Source organism: Ursus maritimus, unplaced genomic scaffold (assembly GCF_017311325.1).
Source record: "Ursus maritimus isolate PB19 unplaced genomic scaffold, ASM1731132v1 scaffold_18, whole genome shotgun sequence".
Lineage (NCBI taxonomy): Eukaryota > Metazoa > Chordata > Mammalia > Carnivora > Ursidae > Ursus > Ursus maritimus.
In genome coordinates, this window is record NW_024424230.1 from 30322215 (window position 1) to 30347055 (window position 24841).

General features: G+C 36.4%; 1 protein-coding gene across 1 annotated transcript in view; it reads right to left on the bottom strand.

Moving 5' to 3' along the window:
* Nucleotides 1–24841, bottom strand: part of PIK3C3 (phosphatidylinositol 3-kinase catalytic subunit type 3) — a 138226-nt gene that overhangs the window by 34524 nt on the left and 78861 nt on the right. Inside the window, exons 15-21 of the mRNA XM_008691401.2 lie at nucleotides 24118–24234; nucleotides 19375–19506; nucleotides 17099–17227; nucleotides 16370–16439; nucleotides 14473–14537; nucleotides 8784–8868; nucleotides 2229–2303 (exon numbers count right to left, since the gene is read on the bottom strand). Coding sequence (XP_008689623.2) covers nucleotides 2229–2303; nucleotides 8784–8868; nucleotides 14473–14537; nucleotides 16370–16439; nucleotides 17099–17227; nucleotides 19375–19506; nucleotides 24118–24234 — 673 coding nt within the window. The remainder of the gene's footprint in view (nucleotides 1–2228; nucleotides 2304–8783; nucleotides 8869–14472; nucleotides 14538–16369; nucleotides 16440–17098; nucleotides 17228–19374; nucleotides 19507–24117; nucleotides 24235–24841) is intronic.

The following is a 24841-nucleotide window of genomic DNA, read 5'->3' on the forward strand; positions in this document are numbered from 1 at the left end:
AGGTCTATTATTTATCAATTTCCAAAAGAAGAGACAAGATATGTGAAAATAACATTATAGACGTAATGCCACTCTATACAGCAGATAATTCCATTGTAATTATAAAATGATTACAACACAAAAAACAAATGGAATCACTTTGATTCTTGTGGTTAAAAGATTTAACAGAAAAAGTTAAGGAACGCAGGAAAACGTTTTCCAACTTAAAATTTTCTCCACACACTGGAATGTTTTATAAATATCCTTTGCTAAATTGGCAAATTTGGCAAGAACGTTCATGACATTCCTTGGTCCTGGTTACTAAAGGGACTGCCTGGCCTTGTGACACAGACATGGTTCCCACATGCAACTTCCACCACAGATAATTTTTCACACTAATTAAAACTGAATTTATGAAATTCCAGATGATGTGAATTAATAGGGTTATTTATATATTAGTAATTAGACTACATTTGATGTACAAAGTTACATTTGATGTGTTAAATTCTTGGCATCACAATTTGGAGGAATACTGACAAGACAAAAAATGTTCTTACCTGAGGGACCATTTTAAGAGTAATTTAAAATCTATTTTCTGTGGAACGCTGGAGAAACGTGAATTATTTAGCCCAGGGAAGAAAAGACTATACAGAAGAGCAGTAATATTTACTCATTCATTAAGGCAACAGTGATTTATCAATCATTTTAGCTAGGTATTGTTCAAGGCTCTGGAGGCACAGTAGCAAACCGGATGGACAAGGTCCCTACTCTCATGCAACCTGAGTCCTGAAAGTCCAGATGATAAGAATCAACAAGCTCCACAAGGACCTGGATCTGTGTCTGTTTTCTTCTTTTTGGTATCCCCAGTACCTAGAACAATACCTGACACATAGTAGTTGCTCAATAAATATCTGTTGAATTATACAAGAAAAAAGAGCTTCGGCTAGTGGTTAAGTGCTTTAAAAATACAACAGAGTGATGCAGAAGGGCAGTGGGCAAGTACGCACCATTTCAGATCGGAGAGTTAGAAAAGGCTATTCTAAGGAGATGCCACTTGAACTCAGACTTAATAACTGAAGTCGGACTTGAAATGATTTGAGAGAAGAGCTTTCCAGAGAGAAAAACAACAGGGGCATTTGCCTGAGGCAGGAGTGGTTTGGCATTCACACATTCAAACTGGTCAGTGTGGGCAAGCCACAACTTTACCACAGTGAAGAGTTCAGATTTTATTCAAATAGTTTGGCCAAAAGATGTTGGTGGCTTCCAATGGAGTCAAGGCAGTGGAAATGAAGAGAGTGGGTAACTTCATGATCCATTTTGGAGGAGAAGAGTAGACAAGACCTGCTAATAGGTTTGGTATGTGAGATGACTCCAAGAGTAGAATTAAAAATGACTCCTAAGCCTGGGGTTTAAACAACTTGGGTGGATGATGCTGCAATTTACTGAGATGGAAAAAATGAGGTGAGGAGCAGGTATTATTACACAGGTAATGGAGGAAGTAACAACTTGGCCACATAATTGGGATGTCAAGTTAGTGGCTGGATATTTCACTCTGAAGTTTCATGAAATGGACTGAAGTACAGAGCTGTAAGTTTGGAAGCTATTTGCTTAGAGATGGTGTTAAAACCAAGGGGCTCAAGAGTTAAGAGGAAAAGGGGGATGAGAATGATTATTCCATGGAACTCTAAGGGGAAAAGCAAAGAATTAAAGACAGGGGTTAATGTGAGTTAAGTACAGTTCAGTAAGAGAAAGAACATTTGAACGCTCTAACTAGAGCTGTACAGTAAGAGACTCGACTGCTTGTATACATTATGGGCTTTCCACCAAAGGAGGCATTTCAGAAGTAAGGGCTAGATGGCCACTACTGAAGTTACTGGGTTACCACTGAAGTGATTCTTGGGGGCACCTGGGTGGCTCAGTCGATTAAGTGGCTACCTTCAGCTCAGGTCATGATCCCAGGGTCCTGGGATCAAGTCCTGCATCAGGCTCCCTGCTCAGTGGGGAGCCTGCTTCTCCCTCTCCTGCTCCCCCTGCTTGTGTTCCTCTGCTCTCTGACAAAAAAATAAAAATAAAAAAAGTGATTCTTTTAAGGGATGGGAATTGCCTTCAAAGGCACCATATAAAGGGACTTTAAAGACACATATGATTTATTTTCACTTATGTAACTTGTTTCGTTACTAAGTAGATTCCACAGTAAAAATCACTGGCATATAAAATGTATAAATCTGCTAGTAGCCATTAGTTGTTACCTGTTTTTGTTAGCAAAAGGTTATCCAGGTGTCTGTCTCCAACTCCAAGTATATATGTAATCACACAATATCCAGCTGCAAATAACAGTTCAAAAAAAAAAAAAAACAAAGTGAAAAACACATGCAAGCCAGGTTAAACATACAAACGAATATAAAAAGCAGCCTGTATTACTTTAACTTCAATTTGATTACTACTTTTTGATTCTCACCTAAATTCTCAAATGTGTAATCTTCTTTGATTCTATAAAGAGTTTATCGCTTGAAACTCAATATAAACTATTTGCATGAGAAATAATATCCTGTAGAATTTTGTCAAATTATAAAAGTTACTTATATCAAAAGTTAATTCAGGCTTCAGGAACCTTAATTATAACATGATTCTCCCACTTCTCATTTCAAATTGGACACATGTTACAGATGACAGCGAAAAAGAAGTGTCTACAGAAATATTCATAATGAAGTCAACCATCCTACAACTAACTCTATTATCTATACGGTAACAAAAGTAAACGCAGGGCTTAAAAGAAAACTCTTTAAAGAAACAATTGTGAAGTGCCAGCAGAGAGAAAAACAACTGAATTCACAGGAGTGGTAACAGCACTTAAGTTCACAGCATAATCTTCTCAAGTATTAAGAAAAATTACATGAGCAGGGCTAGGGGCAGAGTCACTGGCTCTAGCTTTATTCTTTTATCTTTTTCTTCTAAAAAGTCAGGAAACCTGCCATGTGTTGAAAATGCGCAAACCAAATTAAGCAAATAACACCTTTTTGAAGATTATTTTTTTCCATTCTGTTGCTCCCATTAGTAACCTGAGAAGAAATACAACTGGCAAATATACACATGACTACACCAGTATTTACAAAAACATGTTTGTCTCAGTATGTAGAAAAAAAGACTGGACCACCTGTTAATGACTAAATTTATTTCACTGGGTTGATCTTTAATTATTAATTAATTAACCACAGTTACAACTTACTGAAGGTTACTTAGCCAGGCACATTACATTCATCATCTCTCACCCTTATAATGATGCCAATTAAGTATTATAACTACGGTTCAAATAAAAACACCTCAGGCTCCAGAAGTTAACATGATTGTCCAAGGTCACTGGGAGGGGATTTGAACTGAACTCTGATTCTAAAGTCCTTGCTCAAGCCACTTCTGCACTGTAGAGCCCCTGTCCCCCAAAATGGCTATTTAAATAGATACAACACTCAACAAGATATTTAAACTCAAGTATATTTGTTTAGAATAACTAACCATATTCTAATTATAGATAAAATTCTGTATTATATGTATTTCAAAATATATCCATATGTACAGAATGTAGGAAAGCATACTATCATCCAAAAAATGGTTCTGCTGGGGCGCCTGGGTGGCTGGGGCGCCTGGGTGGCTCAGTCGTTGAGCGTCTGCCTTTGGCTCAGGGCGTGATCCCCACGTTCTGGGATCGAGCCCCACATCAGGCTCTTCTGCTGGAAGCCTGCTTCTTCCTCTCCCACTCCCCCTGCTTGTGTTCCCTCTCTCGCTGGCTGTCTCTACCTCTGTCAAATAAATAAATAAAATCTTTAAAAAAAAATGGTTCTGCTAACAATTTTCACTTAACTGTAAGAAATCAGTTACTCTCAAGATACAGCCTATAGCGTGACAGGAACCTAGCCCTTTGCCTACACACTGTCCTATCTATGCTTCTTCCTTAAAACAAAACCAGGGCGTGGGGGGGGGGGGTGAAATTGTGCCTAGGTAAGACAATGTGTTTCCCAGCCTCGCCTCACTTAGGCATGTCCAGGGAACTGTAAGCAAATGAAGTTTTGTGATGAGCATTTTGAAAGATGGAGCAGAATGAGCTGAGGAGTGAGCCTTATAGGCTTTTTCTCTGGGCTGGCTAGACTGCAAACATGATGACCACATTGGCAAAAGTCATTCAGGACCACAGGGAATCACGAAGATCTTGGCAGGCCCTAACATCTGTAAGCGGCCGAATTAACTGCAGTGGCTAACATCTGGGCTTCCTACAAAAAGAAAATGACCTGTGTGTGTAAGCCACTATAGATTATGTGAACTTCAGCTGAATGCAACCGTTAACACAGTAAGTGATCCACTGAGGAACTTGAGGGTCACTGACATAAAAGATGAACAAATACAGCTTGACAGCCAAAGATGGACCCTCTGTTTTTATAGCTGATTAATAAAGTTTACTGGAACTCAGCCACACCCATTCACTTACATATTTCTTAAGCACTACAATGGCCTGCTTGAAAGGCTGCACCAGAGACCACGTGGCCTGAAGAAGCCTACAATAGTTCCTATGTGGAAGGCTTGAGGGAAAAAGTGATCCCTTGATCTGGGGAACTGCTCTTCAAAATGTGAGGCACAGACTGGCAGCATCACTCTCACCTAGAAGCTTGTTAAAAATGCAGATGCTTAGGGCCTGCTTCAGTCTTGCTGCACCAGAATTTCTAGGGGCAGTGGCCAGAAAGTGATTGTTACACACACCAGTAAGGTTGGAAAACCCTCTCTAGTGCTTTATTGTACATAAGAATCCCCTGGGAATTCTGCTAAAATGAAGACTCTGATCAAAACACCCAGGGCAAAGCACTGGGATTCACTAATACAAACAAGTTCCCACATGAAGCCAATGCTGCCGGTCCATGGCTTATACGTGGAGTAGCAGCACTGCTCTGAAACTGCTGCACAATGTGCAGTTCCACAAGACCAGTGGCTCCGCACGAAAAACTAGTGAGCGACCTACGCGAGGATATTAAATCTGGTATTCATAAAGAGAACACATAAGAACTTAGGACACTGAGCTCTCTAAGATGTGAGTCACTTAGAAATCTGGTTTGTCACTCAATACTTGTGAAGGATACAGAACTCCTACTGATCACGTGAAAGACAGCTCAACTCCTGCAATTTTCAGAAAGAACATCACTGTGCATCAATGCACTTGAGTTGTTGTATGGTACAACTTACTTTTTTGTTAATTATAAATTAGTTTTATCACTACTTTGTTTCAAGTTGTTTAGCTATCCCTACAGAGTAATGATTCATGTGCAGCAACAGTACTTTTGAACTAAAATTTTTATATAACCAGACATGCCATAAATTTTGCCTGTCTCTACTGATAAGGCAAGATGTTTTGATAAACTATTCTCTATCATCGCATTTGCTTTCACAATAATATTTCATTGTTACTACTGGATTATTTTCCAATGGAAATGGAAACTGTACGAAAAAGAGCCCTTTACCCTGCCTCAGTGGGTTGGGGGTCATAAATACGTTCAATGGTCACTTCGACTGCTGTTTTTTATTTATTTGACAGAGAGAGAGACAGCCAGCGAGAGAGGGAACACAAGCAGGGGGAGCGGGAGAGGAAGAAGCAGGCTCATAGCGGAGGAGCCTGATGTGGGGCTCGATCCCATAACACCGGGATCACGCCCTGAGCCGAAGGCAGACGCTTAACCGCTGTGCCACCCAGGCGCCTCCCAACTGCTGTTTTTTAAAGTGAGATAGCATATGATCTCTCTTTCACATTTATATAAATGGTGGGGGTATGAATTCAGAGTATTCCAATAATTCAAAGTGTCAGTGCTTAAGAGAAAGAGTACATCCTGAAAAAGACATTTGAATTAAGAGTGGGATGATCCACGGAAATTTTTAGGACACAGATAATAGATTCAGAACAATCTGAGGTGGCACAGAGTACATCAGGGGATTTTTAGAGGAATTGAAGCTATTCTTTAACTTCAGTGGAAATACGGTACCTGTCCAAGAGAATCTTGTCCAAAGGATGCTTGTCATTAGTATTATGACCCCATGTGAAATGTCTTCAAATTGGTTTTATAATAGAACTTTGATTTAAAGTAAAATACAGAGAACTATTAGACAACTAAAGTTATTTTCCTTTACTTAGTAAAGATATGTGTGTAAGAATAATAGTGTTCTCACATTTACTTGCATGATACAGACTTGACACCTTGCATAATCCATCATGGTAACTATTATCACTTTCTTCTTACACTCTGCCCCAAACCCGAAACTTTACTTTCTAAAATGAAAGTTACACATATATCTATATGATAATGTCCAACAATCAGATTCCAGTACAAAGTAGCTGGCAACTTATTCATCACTAAATCCTCTAATTAAAAACTCAAATAATGGCTTTCAACCTCCAATATAACCTGGAATGCTACCAAACTCACTGAAACACAAATGATTATTTTTTAACACAGCAAGATATACAGGAAACAGAAGGTCAATTCAAAATAAGATGAAGAGAAGGCCTGCCATCAAGTCAATTATCAGGGAAGGAATAAACGTGTAATACTGGGGGGAAAGAGAGGAACAAGAGCCAATGTGAATTTAAGTGTCCAAGAGGTGCAATTTAAATGGCTATTTTTTTTTTACATGAAAAACCAATAATATTTTCATTAGGTCTTGGGAAAAAAAGGAACATTACATGAAAGGTATAATACTATGACATGTATCCATAATATACTGTACCAGTAATTTTATTAAAATTTTCAAATTGTAGTCAATATTTATAGATGATATGTGTATACATTTCAAGTAGAAAAAGTTAGCATTCCTTATTAAATAGATTTATGATGTAAAAAAGTTTACAGTAACTATCTAAAATTTCAGTAAGAAGACTCAAGATAATTGTTGGAGGGCATGTGAAATATCTCATGTAACAAGATACTGAGAGAACTTGGATAAAGATAAAGAAAGACAGCCACACATTCTTTAACACACTTTTCATTCAAGGTGGGAATTATAGCCGCTCACTTTGGATCCAGGCAGGCTGTGACTTTCTAGTTCAAGCCTTCAGAAACCAAAAATTTCTACTTCCTGTCTCTTAGAGTACTTCCTCTTGGAACCCAGTTCTGAGAAGCCCAAGCCACAGAGAGGCCAGGTACAGAAGACTTAATTGATAAGCCTTGTTATAAAAGACAGTATGAACTGTCATGTGAGTAATCTCAGATGTGCAGCCTAGTCTTTAGATGATATGTAATTTTTTCAGAACACAGAAAACAGAGTTGAAGTCCTGAAAAAACAGGAAAGAAGAGAAAGGGGAAAAGGAAAGAAAAGAATGAAAGCAGGGAAGGTAGGAGAGAAAGACAAGAAGAATACAGAGTGGGAGAGAAAGCGGAAATAAAAAGAAAGAATACATTTTCTCTGGAATGTTTCAGTTTTTTTTAGTTCTTAAATCTACACTGTATGTGGTCATTTTTATGGGTAAACACAGTTACATGTAACACATATTATATTCCTTCAGTAAAAATAAAAATAAGATCAAAACCGTAAAGGATTTTTAATATACATACATATTTTATTTTGGTGCTTTTAAAGTTCCCAGGAATATTACATTTTCTTTGCACTTCTAAGCCAAAACTGCATCATCAAGTATAAATTTGGGAAGAAATTATGTTGTCTAAAATAATCTGGAATACTACTTCACAGGAACATTGTGAAAAATTTAAAAATGTCATGTATAAGAAGGAGTTTACAAACCATAAAATGATAACGAAAGCTTAAATACAATTGTTATATGTCTATAAAGCTGTTACTTGCTTCTTCTTAACTTAAGGATAGATATAAATAGGAACATAAAACTTAAATAAAACAACTTATTACATACCATATCCCACCCAGGGCTCAACTCTGGTGTCAACTCCTTTATTAACCCTCCCTTAAACAATCCAGTTATTAAAAACAAACAAACAAAAAAAAAAAAACCTCTTCAGAAACTTTTTAAAAAATCCTCTAGAATATAAACTTCATGAGGACAGGTAGGCATAAATGGTCAAAAATATGAATTAATCCCTATGGCATTCTACCACTTACCTATTTCCAGGAAGGGACCATAAAATAAAATATCATGAGAGGCATCCTCCTAACACAGCTCTTGAGATTTATCTAAACCATAATTATTGCTCAGATTTTTTCCCACAGTCTACTAACTGCAGTTACTCAAACACAGGGAAAATCTAGGGGAAAATTAACAGCTTCCAGGAAGAGATAACTTGTAATTGTAACACAGTTAAGTGATCGCAAAGACGAAAGACTAAATAGAATTTACACCTTGTTACTCCTATTATGTCAAAACATTAATGACTTCTTTTATCAGGATTTTATACCTCTTAAATATCTTCTTATAGAGCATTTAAATCTGCCATGATCTGAATGTCTATGTCCTTCCTAAATTCACACATCGAAATCCTACTGCCCAGTGCGATGGTATTAGGCGGTGCTTACCATCTTAACAACTCAAAAACGAGAGCCCACAGAGCTCCCTAGCCCATTCTGCCAGGTGAAAATACAACAAAAAGTCTTCCACCCCAAAAGGGCCCTCACCTGACCACATTGGTACCTTATCTTGGACTTCCAGCGTATAAGCCACCCTCTGGAATTTTGTTATAGCAGCCCAAAAGGACAAGATAAAATCCTACGATGTGATAAATGTAAATATGTATGAATATGGCAAACTTGGGACAGCCTATTTCCTTGACTCCAATATATCAATGGAAAGTAGAACTTGAAAAACTTACCACAGCTTTTAACATATGTGTCCATAACTTCAGCACTGATCCCATTTGGCCCATTTTCACTTGGTGCGTACTTTCTAAAGAAGTTCTGAAAAGATATAATTTACATGTTTACAAATTCAATACAATCCTTAAACAAATCAGACATTTTGAAATTATAGGAAATAACCAAGTATCTAGTCTAAAGCTCAGTCAATAATTATAAAATGTGGACTTTAAAAAGCTTATTCCAAAAATCAGTCTTATTACTATGCTTACAGACAGTTAAGATCAAAAAAAAAAAAAAAAGTATGCTGCTACTTTTACACCTTAGGGAGAACATTACACAAAATAAAATAAGTTTACTGCTATTTCTCTATACTCAATTTATCCCTTTTACTTTTCTTCTGAATGTAAACAATGAGGGTATTTTTGTATCATACATTCTCCTTAAAGTGAACATGAGTTATTAAAGTTATCTTTAAGTATAGCTACTGTTACCATTAAGAAACCTCCAGTTATAAAACAAAAAAGGTACAAAAGTACAGCACAGGGAAATAGTCAATAATATTGTTAATAACTTTGTATGGTGACAGATGGTAACTAGACTTATGGTGATCATTTCGTAACACCTCAAAGTAAGATAATATTGTATGTCGACACTCCATATAGTCGACATAAAAAAAGGTCAATAAAATTACACCCAAATTTGTAAATTAATTACAATGCAACTGCTAATAATTCTTAGAGGAAATTAATGGAAAGATAAATATTAGAGAGATGTGAACTGAACAAAAGAATTACAGGGGGACAAAAAATGCATTAGCTGTGTCCAAAGAGTCTGGAAACGGTGGGGAAAATAAAAAACAAAAAATTGTTTGTTTCTGACTACCAACTGGAACTATTCCCTTCCATATTAGATGTTAAAGAAAAACAGTATGTATTATTTGAAAATACAAGTAACATGCTGTTAAAAAAAAAAAAAGTTCAGCTTTTCTGAACACCCTAAAAGTTTGACAAAGGACTATGCCTTGAATATATAGAGAATTCCTATAAATCAATAAAAACACAAACAACCCAACAGGAAAATGAACAAAAGATGTAAATAAGCATGTTACAGAAGAAATAAATGGCCTATACATATATTTTTACAACCTTGTGGGTAATTAGGGAAATGCAAACTAAACCCACAATAAAATAGCAAAACTTAAAAGTCTGACAATTTTTTAAAAATTTGAAAATTAAAAAATATAAAAGTCTAACAATACCAAGATTAAAGATGTATAGCAATGAAAAAACAGAACAGTTTTTTCCAAAAACAACTACTTTGCAAAATAGCTTTTAATTATCTTCTGAAATTGAACATGAGAATAACCTATGACTTAGCAAAACTATTTACAGAGATCAGATATGAAAACCAAGAATCAATATACAAACTGCCACTGTCCTTATTTTACCAAATCATAATTACACAGAACAACATAATTGACAACTTTATTAAACAATTACTTCAATTAGAAACTATGTTAAAGCTCTGCCTACACTTCACATCATCTTCAAAACAATCCTAGAGGAAGTTATGATTAATTATTACCCAATTTTACAGATGCAGAAACTGAGACCCGAAAGGTATGTTAGGGGGTCAAGGCCTCCTACAAGTCTGATATGTTACATAGAGTCACAGACTCAACATATGGTTGTACCACAACGGGTACTTATTCAAGCAAAAGTATACACAGAAGGTTTAGCATAGGAAAAATACATAGGCAAAGTCTGGAGAAACCCATGTGTAAGCCTCCTGGCTCTCTTCTGCGAGGGGATACACTGAGCATATTTATTACTTTTCTTCAACAATTTTTTAAAAAAGGCAGTAATATGGGTGCAATGTTTCTGTCCAGGGAAGCCTACTGGAGACTCATCACTCAAGGTTTTTATTGGGAGCTGGTCATATAGGCACCCTCTGTCTAGCAACTGCAAAAATTCTAGAAGGAAAGCAAGTTGTTTGCTATAAATCACGTATCACAAACAGTCTAGGCACACTGAACCACCCTTATCAGTTAGGGAACACAGGAACGACACACTGAAGGCCGAGTTCCCAGGTATCAGTCAAAGGCTAACCTAGCAAGCGGGCCTTTCTAAAGTCAGCTATGTTACCTCTTCTTTGCACAAAGGATTAAGAAGCAACTCAAGGTTTACAGTTGAAAAGCTGCATGGCAAAACTTCAACCCCAGGCAGTTAGATGTTTTGAGCACAAGCTTTTTTCTTTTTTTTTTCCCCCATCTCCCCCCTACCCCACCTCCCCTCTGGTAACCATCTGTTTGTTCTCTATGGTTAAGAGCAATTTTTTGATTTATCTCTCTTTTTTTTTTCCTTTGTTCATTTGTTTTGTCTCTTAAATTCTACATATGAATGATATCGTATGGTATTTGTCTTTCTCTGACTGGCTTATTTTACTTATCATTATACTTTTCTAGATCAATCCATGTTGTTACAAATAGCAAGATGTCATTCTTTTTTACAGTGGAATAATATTCCATTGTGTGTGGTGTCTGTGTGTGTGTGTATGTGTGTGCATGTATGTATATATGTGTGTGTATACACACACATCCCACCTCTTCTTTATCCATTCATCTATTGATAGACACTTGGAATGCTTCCATAATTTAGCTATTATAAATAATAATACAAATAATGCTGCAATAAACAAAGGGGTGCATATATCCCTTCGACTTAGTGTTTTCATACTTTTTGGTTAAATACCCAGTAGTGGGATTACTGGATCGTAGGGTAGTTCCATTTTTAATTTTTTGAGGAACCTCCATACTGTCTTCCACAGCGGCTTCACCACTTTGCATTCTCACCAACAATGAGGGTCCTGTTTTCTCTAACTCCTCACCAACACTTATTATTACTTGAGTCTTTGATTTTAGCCATTTTGACAGGTGTGAAGTGGTATCTCATTGTGGTTTTGGTTTGCATTTTCCTAATGATGACTGATGTGGAGCATCTTTTCATGCTTCTGTTGGCCATCTGGACGTCTTCTTTGGAGAAATGCCTGTTCATGTCTTCTGTCCATGTTTTATTGGATTGTTTGGGGTTTGGGTGTTGAGTTGTAGAAGTTCTTTATATATTTTGGATATTAACCCTTTATCAGATAAGTCATTTGCAAACATCTTCAGCATGTTGTCTTTTAGCTTTGTTGGCTGTTTCCTTTGCTATGAAGCAGGTTTTTATTTTGATGTAGTCCCAACAGTTTATTTTTGCTTTTGTTTCCCTTGCCTCAGGAGATAGATCTAAAAGGATGTTGCTACAGCTGTCAGAGAAATTACTGCCTGTGCTCTCTTGTAGGATTTTTATGTTTTCAGGTCTCACATTTAGGTCCTTAATCCATTTTGAGTTTATTTTTGTGTATAGTGTAAGAAAATGGTCCAGTTTCATTCTTTTGCATGTAGCTGTCTAGTTTTTCCAGCACCATTTGTTGAAGAGACTTTTTCCCACTGCATATTCTTACCTCTTTTGTCAAAGATTAATTGATCTTGTAATTGTGGGTTTATTTCTGGGCTTTCTATTTGTTCCATTGATCTATGTGTCTATTTTCATGTCAGTACCATACTGTTTTGATTACTACAGCTTTGTAATAGCATCTAAGGTCTGGAATTAGGATACCTCTAATTCTGTTGTTCTTCAAGACTGCTTTGGCTATTTGAGGTCTTTTGTGGTGCTATACACATTTTAGAATTGTTTGTTCTTGTTCTGTGAAAAATGCTGTTGCTATTTTGATGGGGATTGCATTAAATGTGTATATTGCTTTGGGTAGTATAGACATTTTAACAATATTTCTTCTTTAAATCCATGAGCATGGAGTGTCTTTCCAGTTCTTTGTGTTGTCTTCAATTTCTTTCATCAGTGTTTTATAGCTTCAGAGTACAGCTCTTTCACCTCTTTTATTCCTAGGTATTTTATTTTATTATTTTTGGTGCAATTGTAAATGGGGTTGTTTTCCTAATTTCTCTTTTTGCTGCTTCATTATTAGTGTATAGGAATGCAACAGATTTCTGTACATTGATTTTATATTCTGTAACTTTACTCAATTCATTTATCAGTGCTAGGAGGCCAATATCTCTCATGAACATAGATGCAAAAATCCTCAAAAATACTGGAAAACTGAATCCAAGAATACATTAGAAAAATCATGCACACAATCAAGTGTGACTTATTCCTGGGATGCAAGGGCGGTTCAATATTCACAAATCAATCAACGTGATATGTCACATCAATAAGAGAAAGGATGAGAATCATATGATCATTTCAATAGATGCACAAAAAGCATTTGACAAAGTATAGCATTCATTCATGATAAAAGCCCTCAACAATGTAGGTTTAGAAGGAACATATCTCAACATAATAAAGACCATATGTGAAAAACCCACAGCTCACATCATACTCAGTGGGGAAAAACTGAGAGCCTTTTCCCTAAGGTGAGGAATAAGACAAGGATGTCCACTCTCTCCACCCTCATTCAACATAGTACTGAAGTCCTAGCCACGGCAGTTATAAAACAAAAAGAAATAAAAGGCATCTGAATTGGTAAGGAAGAAGTAAAACTTTCATTGTTTGCAGATGACATACTATTTATAGAAAACCCTAAGAACTCCAATAAGCCTGAGCTTTTAATCATTGCATGTGACTGTTACTTAAACCAAAGAACAGAATAACCACTTGCTTTGCCAAGAAATCAGAGTAATGCTTTATGCAGATTTGAACTCCATACTGGGGGGTGCCTGACTGGCGCAGTCGTTAAGCGTCTGCCTTTGGCTCAGGGCGTGATCCCAGGGTTCTGAGATCGAGCCCCACATCAGGCTTCTCCACTAGGAGCCTGCTTCTTCCTCTCCCACTCCCCCTGCTTGTGCTCCCTCTCTCACTGGCTGTCTCTCTCTGTCAAATAAATAAATAAAATCTTTAAAAATAAATAAATAAAAAATAAATAAAAACCATACTGAATTACTGTGACATGTTAAACTGGGAAAGACAAAAACACACTAGCAAATATCTTCTGTCAAGTCCTTCTCTATATTATCTTTCATCTCAGGTATATCAGGTTTTCTGTGTAAATTACATACATTTTTTACATAAGAAAAAAAGAAAAATCACATTTAAAAAATGACAAAAATAAACTATTAAGATGCGATAAGAACTAATCCATGTACTTAAAGTGACACACACGGCATGATCCTAGAAACTGCTTGCCTTTTCTTATATTAAAGGACAGCGATGAGTTTGGAGGGAAAGAGAGGGGTCTTAAAAACAAATGTTCAAACATGTATGAGCAAAAATATGTAGCACTGTTCTGAATAACAACAAAAATTGAAAACAATCAAATGATCACTTACAGTTAAACATATTACAGAATTTCCATAATTTGGGATATAATATAACCATAAACTAACAAATTTTTAATTTAATTAATTCCTGCTTCCCTATTATATGTCAGACACTGAGGAATACAGCATCTGTATGTACTAACATGGAAGAATTTCCACCTGTTAGCATTATTTACTGCCAAGGAAAGGAAAACAATGCGAGAGAAGTGGGTGATAAAAGGAGACATTCATTTTTATTCATTTTTAACTGTATATTCTTTTTTAAAAATTGAAATTTTTAGAACAGTAATATATTCATGAATTGTATAACTCATTTAAAATTGGTTCTGTACCTGAATGCTTCCCTCTGTATCAAGAACTTCAGCAACAGGAACTGACTGGATAAACTGCATGAAGCCTACACAGAAATATATGCATTGCATTAAGCACAACTACCGGTTAAGCAATAAAAATAATAGTTCTACTAAGAATAACCTTCATTTTCAAATGCGTACACTACATACCGGAACAACTTAAAGAGGTCTGTAAACAATATATTTAGACGGGCATTTAAGTCACAGGAACTATAAGAAAACTTTTCTTTCAACTAAGCTGATTGATCTGTATATTTCTCCAGGCCAGTTTCTATTACTATATACAAGGAAGAGAAAGCAATAGCTAAGCTTCCTAAATCTGGCACAAAAATTTCTTCTTTCTGTACTTGTACAACATATACCAATTAAAAATATTCCAAATCTAAAAACACTTTAAGAAATCTGAAATTATTTAATATCAATCACCTAAGCCTAAAACTGTATTATGTTCACTGGCTTTTTTTGTCTAACACTCCATCCTCTGACATTTTTTGGAAATGATAGGAGAAGAAAGTATAAATCCCTTAAACTACCAAAAAGAAGGGGAAGAGGACATTATATGGGAGAACAAGAAGGAGAAAAGACAAGTCTAATAAGTCCCAAAACAACAACAGTAGTATAAAACAACGTATCTATGAAAACATCAAAGTTGAATGAAGGAAACTATTGTATACTCCTTTAGAGCAAGAAATGTCTCATTCATTGCTGGATCACAAATAGGGAATAGTCTGCATTAATTCACTTACAAGATATTTACTGTCTTCCTCCAATGTAGTAAGAACTTTGCCATGTAAAAAACAGCTTTGACCCTGCGTTTATAGACTGCACAAGCCTGCAAGTCTTACTGGGATAAATACTACGAAGAAAAGGGTACTATGAAAGAGGAAAGTGTAGGAAGACATAAATAACCACAGAGATGAGAGGGCATCGGACATTTGAGCCATGTTTTGAAGGATAATGAAAGTTAGCAGGTAAAGCTGTGGGAACGGATGCTAAAGATAATGACAAAAGCATAAAGCAAGGCCGTAAGGCTGAAGAGAGCATGGTGCGTTTGAGAAAATGGAAGGTGACCCATGTGGCTCATGCCTGGGAAGCAAGGGGGAGACTGGCAAAAGAGAGGCTTGAGAAATAGGCACAGAAGTGTGTGACAGCACGCCAGAACTTGTAAACCAAGCTAAGGCTTTTGTCTCTGTCTGAAGAGCAAACAGAAGTGAGTAAATCAATTTATGCAGGATAGTCAAAGAGCATAAGTGCACTTTTAACAAGGTCATTCTCAGAGAAAAATGAGAAGAGGAATTACACCACCAAAAAGATGTGAGGGTGGCCAGGGGAAGAGCAGGAAACCTAAAGCAGATACTTTTGTTCTCAGGTATCTAAGAGTGAGAAGCTCTGAGAGTAACAAGACTAGGGAATTTACAAAACGTTGTAGGCAAGCATTCCTAGGGAATCGTCTATCAAATTTCCAGAAGTTATTCCATCTTAGAAAGACTTAAATGCCATAGATCTGTATTTAAAAAAAATTAGTTAATAAGGCAACATCATTTGCTGAGTGGCTTTTTTAAGCAGAGCACAATACAAAGCCACTCTGGGTCATAGTAACTCTCAAATGATGATTCAGGACACAAATTACTATGTAAGAAACTACTGTGAATTGTAACCAGTTTTGAATTCAAATAAATACAGCATAAAGATGTTAATTTTTCCTTATAGACACACCATTTAATGTTTTCAAGAGGAAGCGAGGGAGAAAAGGAGGGAGGCTCAATCAGTCTTCAGTGCTACAAACGAATTCAATCCCTAATTTCTTAACTTTCAATTAAAAGAGGAAAAGTAGACTCACTGGACACTGAAATAACCATGTGTAACATAAGCTTACCATGTTTTGTACTGGTGGCTAATACCTTGTAGGGTGTCAACTTCAAATCCAGATTTTCCTTCCGTAGCAGCTTTTGATCAAAAGATAAAATATGTTAACCAAATATAAAGATTGTTTTGAAAGAGTTTTGTAGGCAAGTATTATAATAGCTTAATATAAGATATTAAGATAATAAATCTATATTGAAGTTTAACTAAATTAATCAATTTTACTTTGATCAAAATAAATTCATTAAGCACTTAGTTGACGGTATGCCAATTTTTTTTTATCTTATTCTAAATCACTGTCAATAGTTTTCAATGAACAGTAGGGTTCCTCCAACTCATTTATGCAGTTCTCTCTAGTCACGAAGTATTATAGGACCCAGGAAAAGGGAAATGAAGGCAACTATGTTCCTCTTAAAGCCAGGGGCAGGGATGCAATTTAAAGAACAAAAAGATCTAGCTGACTAAGAGGAAGGGAATTACTAAACCTGACACTGAGAGAACTTAACCGAGAAAAAAGTTTTAATAAAAAGAAATGCATGAAATTTCATTTTATACTCAACAGAAGAGTCACTCTGCAGTGTACAAAAACAACTACACTTGTTCAAGGTCAAGTGGAGACTGCTGAGCTTCCTAGGATTGTACCGAATGTTAAAAATACTTCAGTGTCCATACACAGCATATACACTAAACCACAGATTTCCAAAATTAAAAATGTTCCCTGACAACATAAGGTTATAGTCACCTTGTCCATGAGTGAAATGATTTGAAGAATAAGTTGATCTTGGCGTAAATCATCTCCATGCTTAAATATAACAGGGTATTTGCCTCCATCTTCTGTCTTAAAGAATAACTGTGCAGGCATAAGAGCACTCTGGAAATAAAAATATTGTTTTCAAATTTGGATGTAAATTAATGCATGAAGATTTACTATACACAGGAGGAAATCCTCACCTGTAAGGTAAACAAGTTATAAGAACCTAAAGAAACAAGATGGGCTGGCAGCAAGATGTCATTAGATACCTTGGAGAAAACGAGCTAGCTAACAGTCAGAAGATTACATGGCATGAAGAGCAAGAGCTCTAGAGTCAGTGACAGATAGGAACAGGCTCCTCCAGGTACTAGCTGGGTAATCTCACACATGTTCTTTAACCTGTCTACTCACCTGTAAAATAAAAATGACTTTTCCTCTGCAAGGTTGCTAAGACATGTGACAGAGCAAATACAGTAAAATGTTAAGAGTCAAACAGTAGGTCCCAGTTGTTCACTTTATAATTCTTTAATCTTTGCTGTATGCTTGAAAATTTTCCCATAAAATGATGGGGGTAAAAGGCATCAAAAATGCTTCACTGAATATATGTTTAGAACTTATAACCTCTTTTGGATTAAAACTCTGAATTTTAAAGTATCTTAAATTTGGCATATCCTTTTATCACCCCAAGCAAAAATATATTTTGTAAATTACCTCAAAGGCATTTGTGACCCAAAAATGGTTAAGAATTACTATGATAGAGTCATGTAGTAAATGCCCTAGAACCATTAATCCTAAACTCCAACCCAGAATTTTTAAGAATGCTCATATATTTTAAGGATTGTAAGAAAAACAAACAAAAAGACTGGATATCAGGATTGAAAACATGTCTCATGATATTTTATTGACCATCCACTTTAGGCATTTAAGACATAAATATAATATTGCACACTTAAGGAGAAAATGGATCCAGAATCCACCTAACAAGAGTGGAAGATATACACTCCTATACCCCACTCCTACAACTCCTACTCTGTCTTAAATATTTTTTCCCATCCTGTTTCAAAAAAATGGTAAAACTAGCTTTTTGATTTACTGCTCTTGATTAGTCTCAGGGAATGAGAATACTAGAAGCTGGTCTTGTTTGAGAGTTCCAGCCCAAAGGAACACCAGTGTACACATGTATACCAGTTGTTACCTGTCTGTGTGTAGCTTTTAACATCTCAGCTTCCAGTGAGTTGTAAACACAAGCTAAGAAATATCTGCATTTTACCTCCTGTTCCAATATTTTTCAAATTGCAGGTTATCATCCATTAATGAGTTTTAAAACCAATTAAACAGTTGCAAGTCACATTTAAAATGTAATGCAACAGAATAATTCTTAAAAGAATAGAATATCAGAGTCCATAATATGCAGAAAGGTTCAGTGCTACTTTAAAAACTTAACATTTCAGCTGTGTGAGCTGGGCTGCCACAGGATGCCTTTAAACACACCCTTGAAAAAAAATCCAAACTACTTCTTAGTATAATCACACCCCTTTTTATATTCATAAGTAGTTGTCCTATGAGCCCTTTCTTTTCTGGATACAAAGTAATATTCCAGTGCAACTTATGCCCTTCCATCCCTAGAATCACAAAACGTAAAACACCATGTCTTACAGAGACCTTTCTTTATTATGTCCAACACATAATGATGTTTCACAGGTAACGATGCCCAGTCCTTTGGCCCAACTGGAGAAAGTGACTACCATCAGCTCTTTCTAACGATCCAAGTCGTGGCCAGCCTAAAGAAGCGTGGCATGCTACGAAGGACTAAAGAGAATTACTACCCAAAAACACAAGACAAAAATTCAAGTCACAGGAACAAATATCAGAGCAAGAAATGTTAAAAAGATTAACCGAGACTATAATCACATGAACTTATGAACTGAATGGGTAATAGAAGTGTTGAAATTTTAAGCTTTTTTTTAAAAAAAGCTTACATGGAAAAAAGTAGGTGTGGCTCTAATTAATAAAAAGTTCAAAGAATTAAAGATTAAAAACAACCCAGAGATAAAAAAAAAAATATCTGAAACACTTCATATAAAAATATCTACTGATAAATCAAGACATAATGATAAACAAAAGGTGATTTTTTTATCTAGCATTTACTAAATCAAACAAAATTACAGATATTATCTGCACTGCAATCATTGTTGAAGGGAGTGTCTCTCTTTTTGCTTTCTAGAATTAGGTTCCAATCATAGACATTAGAGATCCATCACAATTACCTTAAATAGTGTAGCTGTTTCTGGGATTATTCCTCTAATTTTCACCTGGGGTTCTAAAGGCAATGGGATAAGTTCCACATCCGACAAGTTCATCTTTTCATTGTCTCCAAGCAGTGCCTGTAGTCTCTCGTTCTAAGAGAACAAATCAGGAAGAATTGATTGCGTTAAAATGGAAAAGTAGTTTATAAAACGTATGGTAAAGACATAAAGACCAATTCTATTAACTTTGAAATGTTTCCAAAGCACCATAAAAGTACATGCAAAGTAACATGAGGGAGACAGTTGCACCCGTAAGAGACAAGCACTCACACCTGGAATCTGCCTGACAAGAGCAGCGGCACACTTTAAGAGGAGCGATCCCTTGACTGTGAAGAGCTAGACTTACACAAGGTTAGGGAATACATTTTTCTTGCTGCAGCTGAGCATACGGAATACACTCATGCTGGATTTAAAGACTCCACTTCTGTTTTCAAAGGATGTGTGAAACCACAAAGAGAAACTCATTTCACTTGAAGCTTAATTTTGTATGACCAAATATTAAGCAAGAATTTCAGTATACTGTTCCAGGACATGTTCTGGGTTTAAAAAGTAAATAATTCACTTGGAGGAACTTGAACCCTACCTTTTACTGTTCACTGGCTCTGTCTGATCAAACTTTTCCTAAGATATTACCACTAATTTTCTTCAGCTCACACGCATACTGCCATTGAGCCAAGAATTCGGACACTGAAAAATTCAAGTCATGGCAAAACAGTTTTGTCATGTAGCAGCATCTATACTGTTTATATCAAGCCCTTCCATTCAATTGCAAAAGAACAATCTGCTTGAAAGCTTCCAGAGAGTCTTGCATTCTTTGAACAGGTGTGCTTGTTTTTTAAAGGGGAAAACCTGACCTGCCAATCCTAGCAGCCTAAAGCACTTCCACTTTACAGTGCTACTAAGAGGATGCAGCATCGCAGAAGAGAACTCTGGAAGCAGTACGGTGGAAGTTCAGAAAAATAATGTTTCCAGGACCTCTAACACATAAAGTCAGATTCTTCCCCTCCAGTAATATTCCAGTTCTCCATCTAACTGTAGAAAGTACAAATTAAGGTCAACTGAAAACTGACATGAACTTCTACATAACCCTTATAAAAATTAGTAAATCTACTCCCTAACCAAATGTATGATCGTATATGCAAGTATGAAGTAATGTCAATTAGTCTGAATTCCAAATTATCCTATCATGACCAATTTCTAATTGATGTGCTAATAACCAATAAAATAACCAGAAAACAGATCAAAGAAAGGTGAGAAATCCAGCCACTTCTTACCACGTCTACTGCTACAAGCCCTGGGCTCCAAGCTGCCATCATTTCTCAGCTTGATTACTGCAGTAGTCCCCTGACAGCTCTTCTTCTTCAACTTTGCCTCTTACAGTCTCTTATCAAAAACAACTAGAGTACTGCTGCTAAAACCAAAGTAGGTCATGTCACTCTCCTGTTCAAAACCCCCAACAGCTTCTATGCTAACTCAGTGTTTAAGTCAAAGTCCTTGTAATGGCTTACAAGGATATACCACATTTCCCTTTTATCCCTGTCCTCTGTCCTCCTCTCCTACTACTCATCCCCATTCTCCCTCCACTCCAAACACACTGGGCTTTCTCTTATTTCACAAATAAGTCAGGCACACACACATATATGCTCTCACATCAGGCTTTTGTCCTTGCTGTTCCTCTGGTTGGAACAGTCTTCTCTAGAGATGCCCATGGCTAGCCCCCTCACCTGCTTCAGGTCTTTGTTCAAATGTCAACTTCCTAATGAGGCCTTCCTAACCACGCTATCAAGAGGTTAAACACTGCCTTACTACTCAAACCCAGCACTTCCTGTTTCCTTTTCCTGCTTTATTTTTCTCCATAGCATACAAAAGTATCTACTCTGTATTTCACTCACTTATTCTATTTACTTTCTCCTCCAAAGCCCCATAAGAACAGAATTTTTATATTCACTGCTATATCCCCAGAACCTAAAAAAGTATTTGGCATGCAGTAGGCATGCAATACATTTTTACAGAATAAACGAATATTATCACCTAAAGAATCAAAAAGTGAAAAGAGAATATTTAACACCATTCAAAATGAAAGCTTTAATTAAAATTTTTAAAAAGATTTTATTTATTTATTGAGAGAGAGCTTGCGCACGCGCATGAGCGGGGGAAGGGAGAGAGGGACAAGCAGACTCAATCCCAAGACCCTGAGATCATAACCTGAGCCAAAGGCAGATGCTTAATTGACTGAGCCACCCAGGCACCTTAGTGAAATTTTTTAAAAGTATTGATGGAAATGCATTTTCAGTGAACTCAAATTTCTAGACTCAGAGACCTCTTTCAACAGAATTCTTCTTAAACTAGAGGTCAACACAGGAAAACACTATTGCAAAAACTTTATCATTTGTTTCACCCATTTTGCTAATAACTCACAGATAACATTCCTACATATCTAACACTGCTGTATTCATATGACATTTCTCCCAAACTCATTATGGAAATGCAGGGATGGAAAAGTGCGGCATACGATTTTAAATTATTAGCAGTAGTGATTTCACTGTTACTAATAATAACACAAATAATGGTAGTAGAGAGCCATCTTGGCATTTCTCCATGGTGCCAGGGCTTGTTTCTAGTAAATCTACATTAACAAAATGGTTTGTCTTTTAACACACCATAAAAAATGTCTAGAAAGATTTTTAGCCAATATTGAGACTACATTTAAGATTGTCTGATTTAAAATATCGGCTGTTTGTCAAATACAAAATATATTTTGGGAAGCTTTAAGTGATACCTCAAATGGGTACACAGTTATCCTCCAGAAGAGTTAAAACTGAGGTGCAGCCAGACTCACGTGTGTGACAAATAGAAGAGCATGTTACACAAACACAAACTGGTTTAAACATATGCCCACACTGACAGTTGCAGGGACTGACACTCCTGCAGGTGGGTATGTGGGATCACACTGCTTCCTCACATATGCACCTCTGTGGAGAGGGGCTCCAGAAGGAATAGCAGTAGGGATTTAGTTATTTAACCATGGTTTGTGACTTTTTCACAGCAATGACAAAAAGAAGTCATCTCAATAAAAATGTGTTTCTCTTCAGCCTATTTTCTCCTTCTTAAAAGACCTTGTGAACATTATTCCTTGCACATATATCTACTAGCATTTCTCTTTAGACCTGATCCCCTGCCTTTGAACTCCTGACTCCATTGTTCACCTTTTTTTCCTCTCCACTTTCCTCTCACAAGTCTAGAGAACAATAGTAAAATGTGCTATGTTCTTTTACAAAGGTCACCAAGAAAGATCTGCCTGTGGTGGGACTAGATAAAGAGAAGCTATCAAGTGAATCCTTCATATCATTTGGGCTAATGATGAGGGAAAATGACATATGAAAAACAGATACTCATCTACTGTCATCAAGTAGAAGGCTTACTTGAGAGGAAGACCCATGTACTAGTCATGAGAACAGATGCAAAGCCAGTGCTGTTACTAACAACTAATTCTGCCACCCTGGACAAGTCACACTGGACTTTCATTTTCTCAGCCTAATTCCAGTCTCCATGATCCCTAGGGGTCCTTTCCACATCAAACACATTATATGCGAGGATGTTAAAATTCTAAAATGAGACACATAAAGCACTGTAGATTAAAAATATGGATTTAGAATGCCTGGAAACAAACCCCAACTATAATATTTACTAGCTGAGGTTGCTGGACAAATTACTTAACCCCTCAAACCCGCATACACTGTTGGTGGGAATGCAAACTGGTGCAGCCACTCTGGAAAACAGTATGGAGGCTCCTCAAAAAGTTAAAAATAGAGCTACCCTATGATCCAGCAATTGCACTACTAGGTATTTATCCAAAGGATACAAATGTAGTGATTCGAAGGGATACATGCATCCCACTGTATACAGCAGCAATGTCCACAATAGCCAAACTATGGAAAGAGCCCAGATGTCCATCAACAGACAAATGGATAAAGAAGATGTGATATACATATACTCAATGGAATATGACTCAGCCATCAAAAAGAATGAAATCTTGCCATTTGCAATGATGTGGATGGAACTAGAGGGTATCAGGCTAAGCAAAATAAGTCAGTCAGAGAAAGACAAATACCATATGATTTCACTCATATGTGGAATTTAAGAAACAAAACAGATGAACATGGGGAAAGGAAGGAAAAATAAGATGGAAATAGAGAGAGAGGCAAACCATAAGAGACGCTGAACTCTAGGAAACAAAATGAGGGTTGTTGGGAGGGGAGGTGGGTGGGGGGATGGGATAACTGGGTGATGGGCATTAAGGAGGGCACTTGATGTAATGAGCACTGGGTGTTATATGCAACTGATAAATCACTAAATTCTACCCCTGAAACTAATAATATAGTATATGTTAACTAACTTCAATTTAAATAAAGAATTTTTAAAAAATTATTTAACTTCTCTACCCCCACTTTTTCCTATAATTGAGATAATAATAGTATCTAATTTACAGAGTTGTTGTGAGGATTAAATCAATACATATATGTATATATATAAATTCATAAAACAGGATCCTATACATAATCAGGCTTATAAATCTTCCTATTGCTATAATTACATAAGAATTTCATAAAATATATCAACCCGGAGAGATAGTACCAAAACTCAGTATTTTATGATACTGAAACATCATTAGTCATAAACAAAAAGCAAAGCCCATAGGTTTACCTTTTTCTTACGATTTCCGCTTTCACGCTGCACTGCCTTCATTAGATGCACCAGCCGATCTACAAATGTCTGCTGTGCAGCCAGCAACGAACGCATAACTCTGACAGACTTATCACCCTGAAGGGATTCAAGGAAAGGAAAATTAGTTCTGTGTAGCATAATGATCAGGGTTTCTTTAATAGCATGGGTGATCTTTATTTATTCTTCTAATAGCTACAAACTTCAATACAAAGTGAAATTGAAAAAGATTATCTTGATTCAGAGATAATGAGAAAGCTGCTAGCTTATTTAAACACTGCCAACTCTTCCACAGTTGAAAATTATCTGAGTCTTCAGCGAATACTCATCTATCAAAAACAGCATTTTTCTTCACATACAACCATATTGTGATAAGAGAGAATTCATTCACCCAAAATGCAGTCACTCGTTGACTCAATAAATATCTGGAAGCCTATGTCTTCAGAAATGCACTAGGCATATGGCAGAAACAATATCATCTTTAAGGAACTAAAAATCTACTGAGAAAAGAAAAGCACTCAAATAGCAACGTAATGCATGCTTTCTTAGTAAAATATAAGTCATAAAAATTAAATGCCATAAAGTCTTACGTAGTGAATTCCCAGTTCATAAAATATTATAAAATACATTTTCTCATTTAATTTTCCCAATTACACTGATAAGGGTGGCTAGGCAACTGTTATCATCCACATTTTGAAGGTGAAGA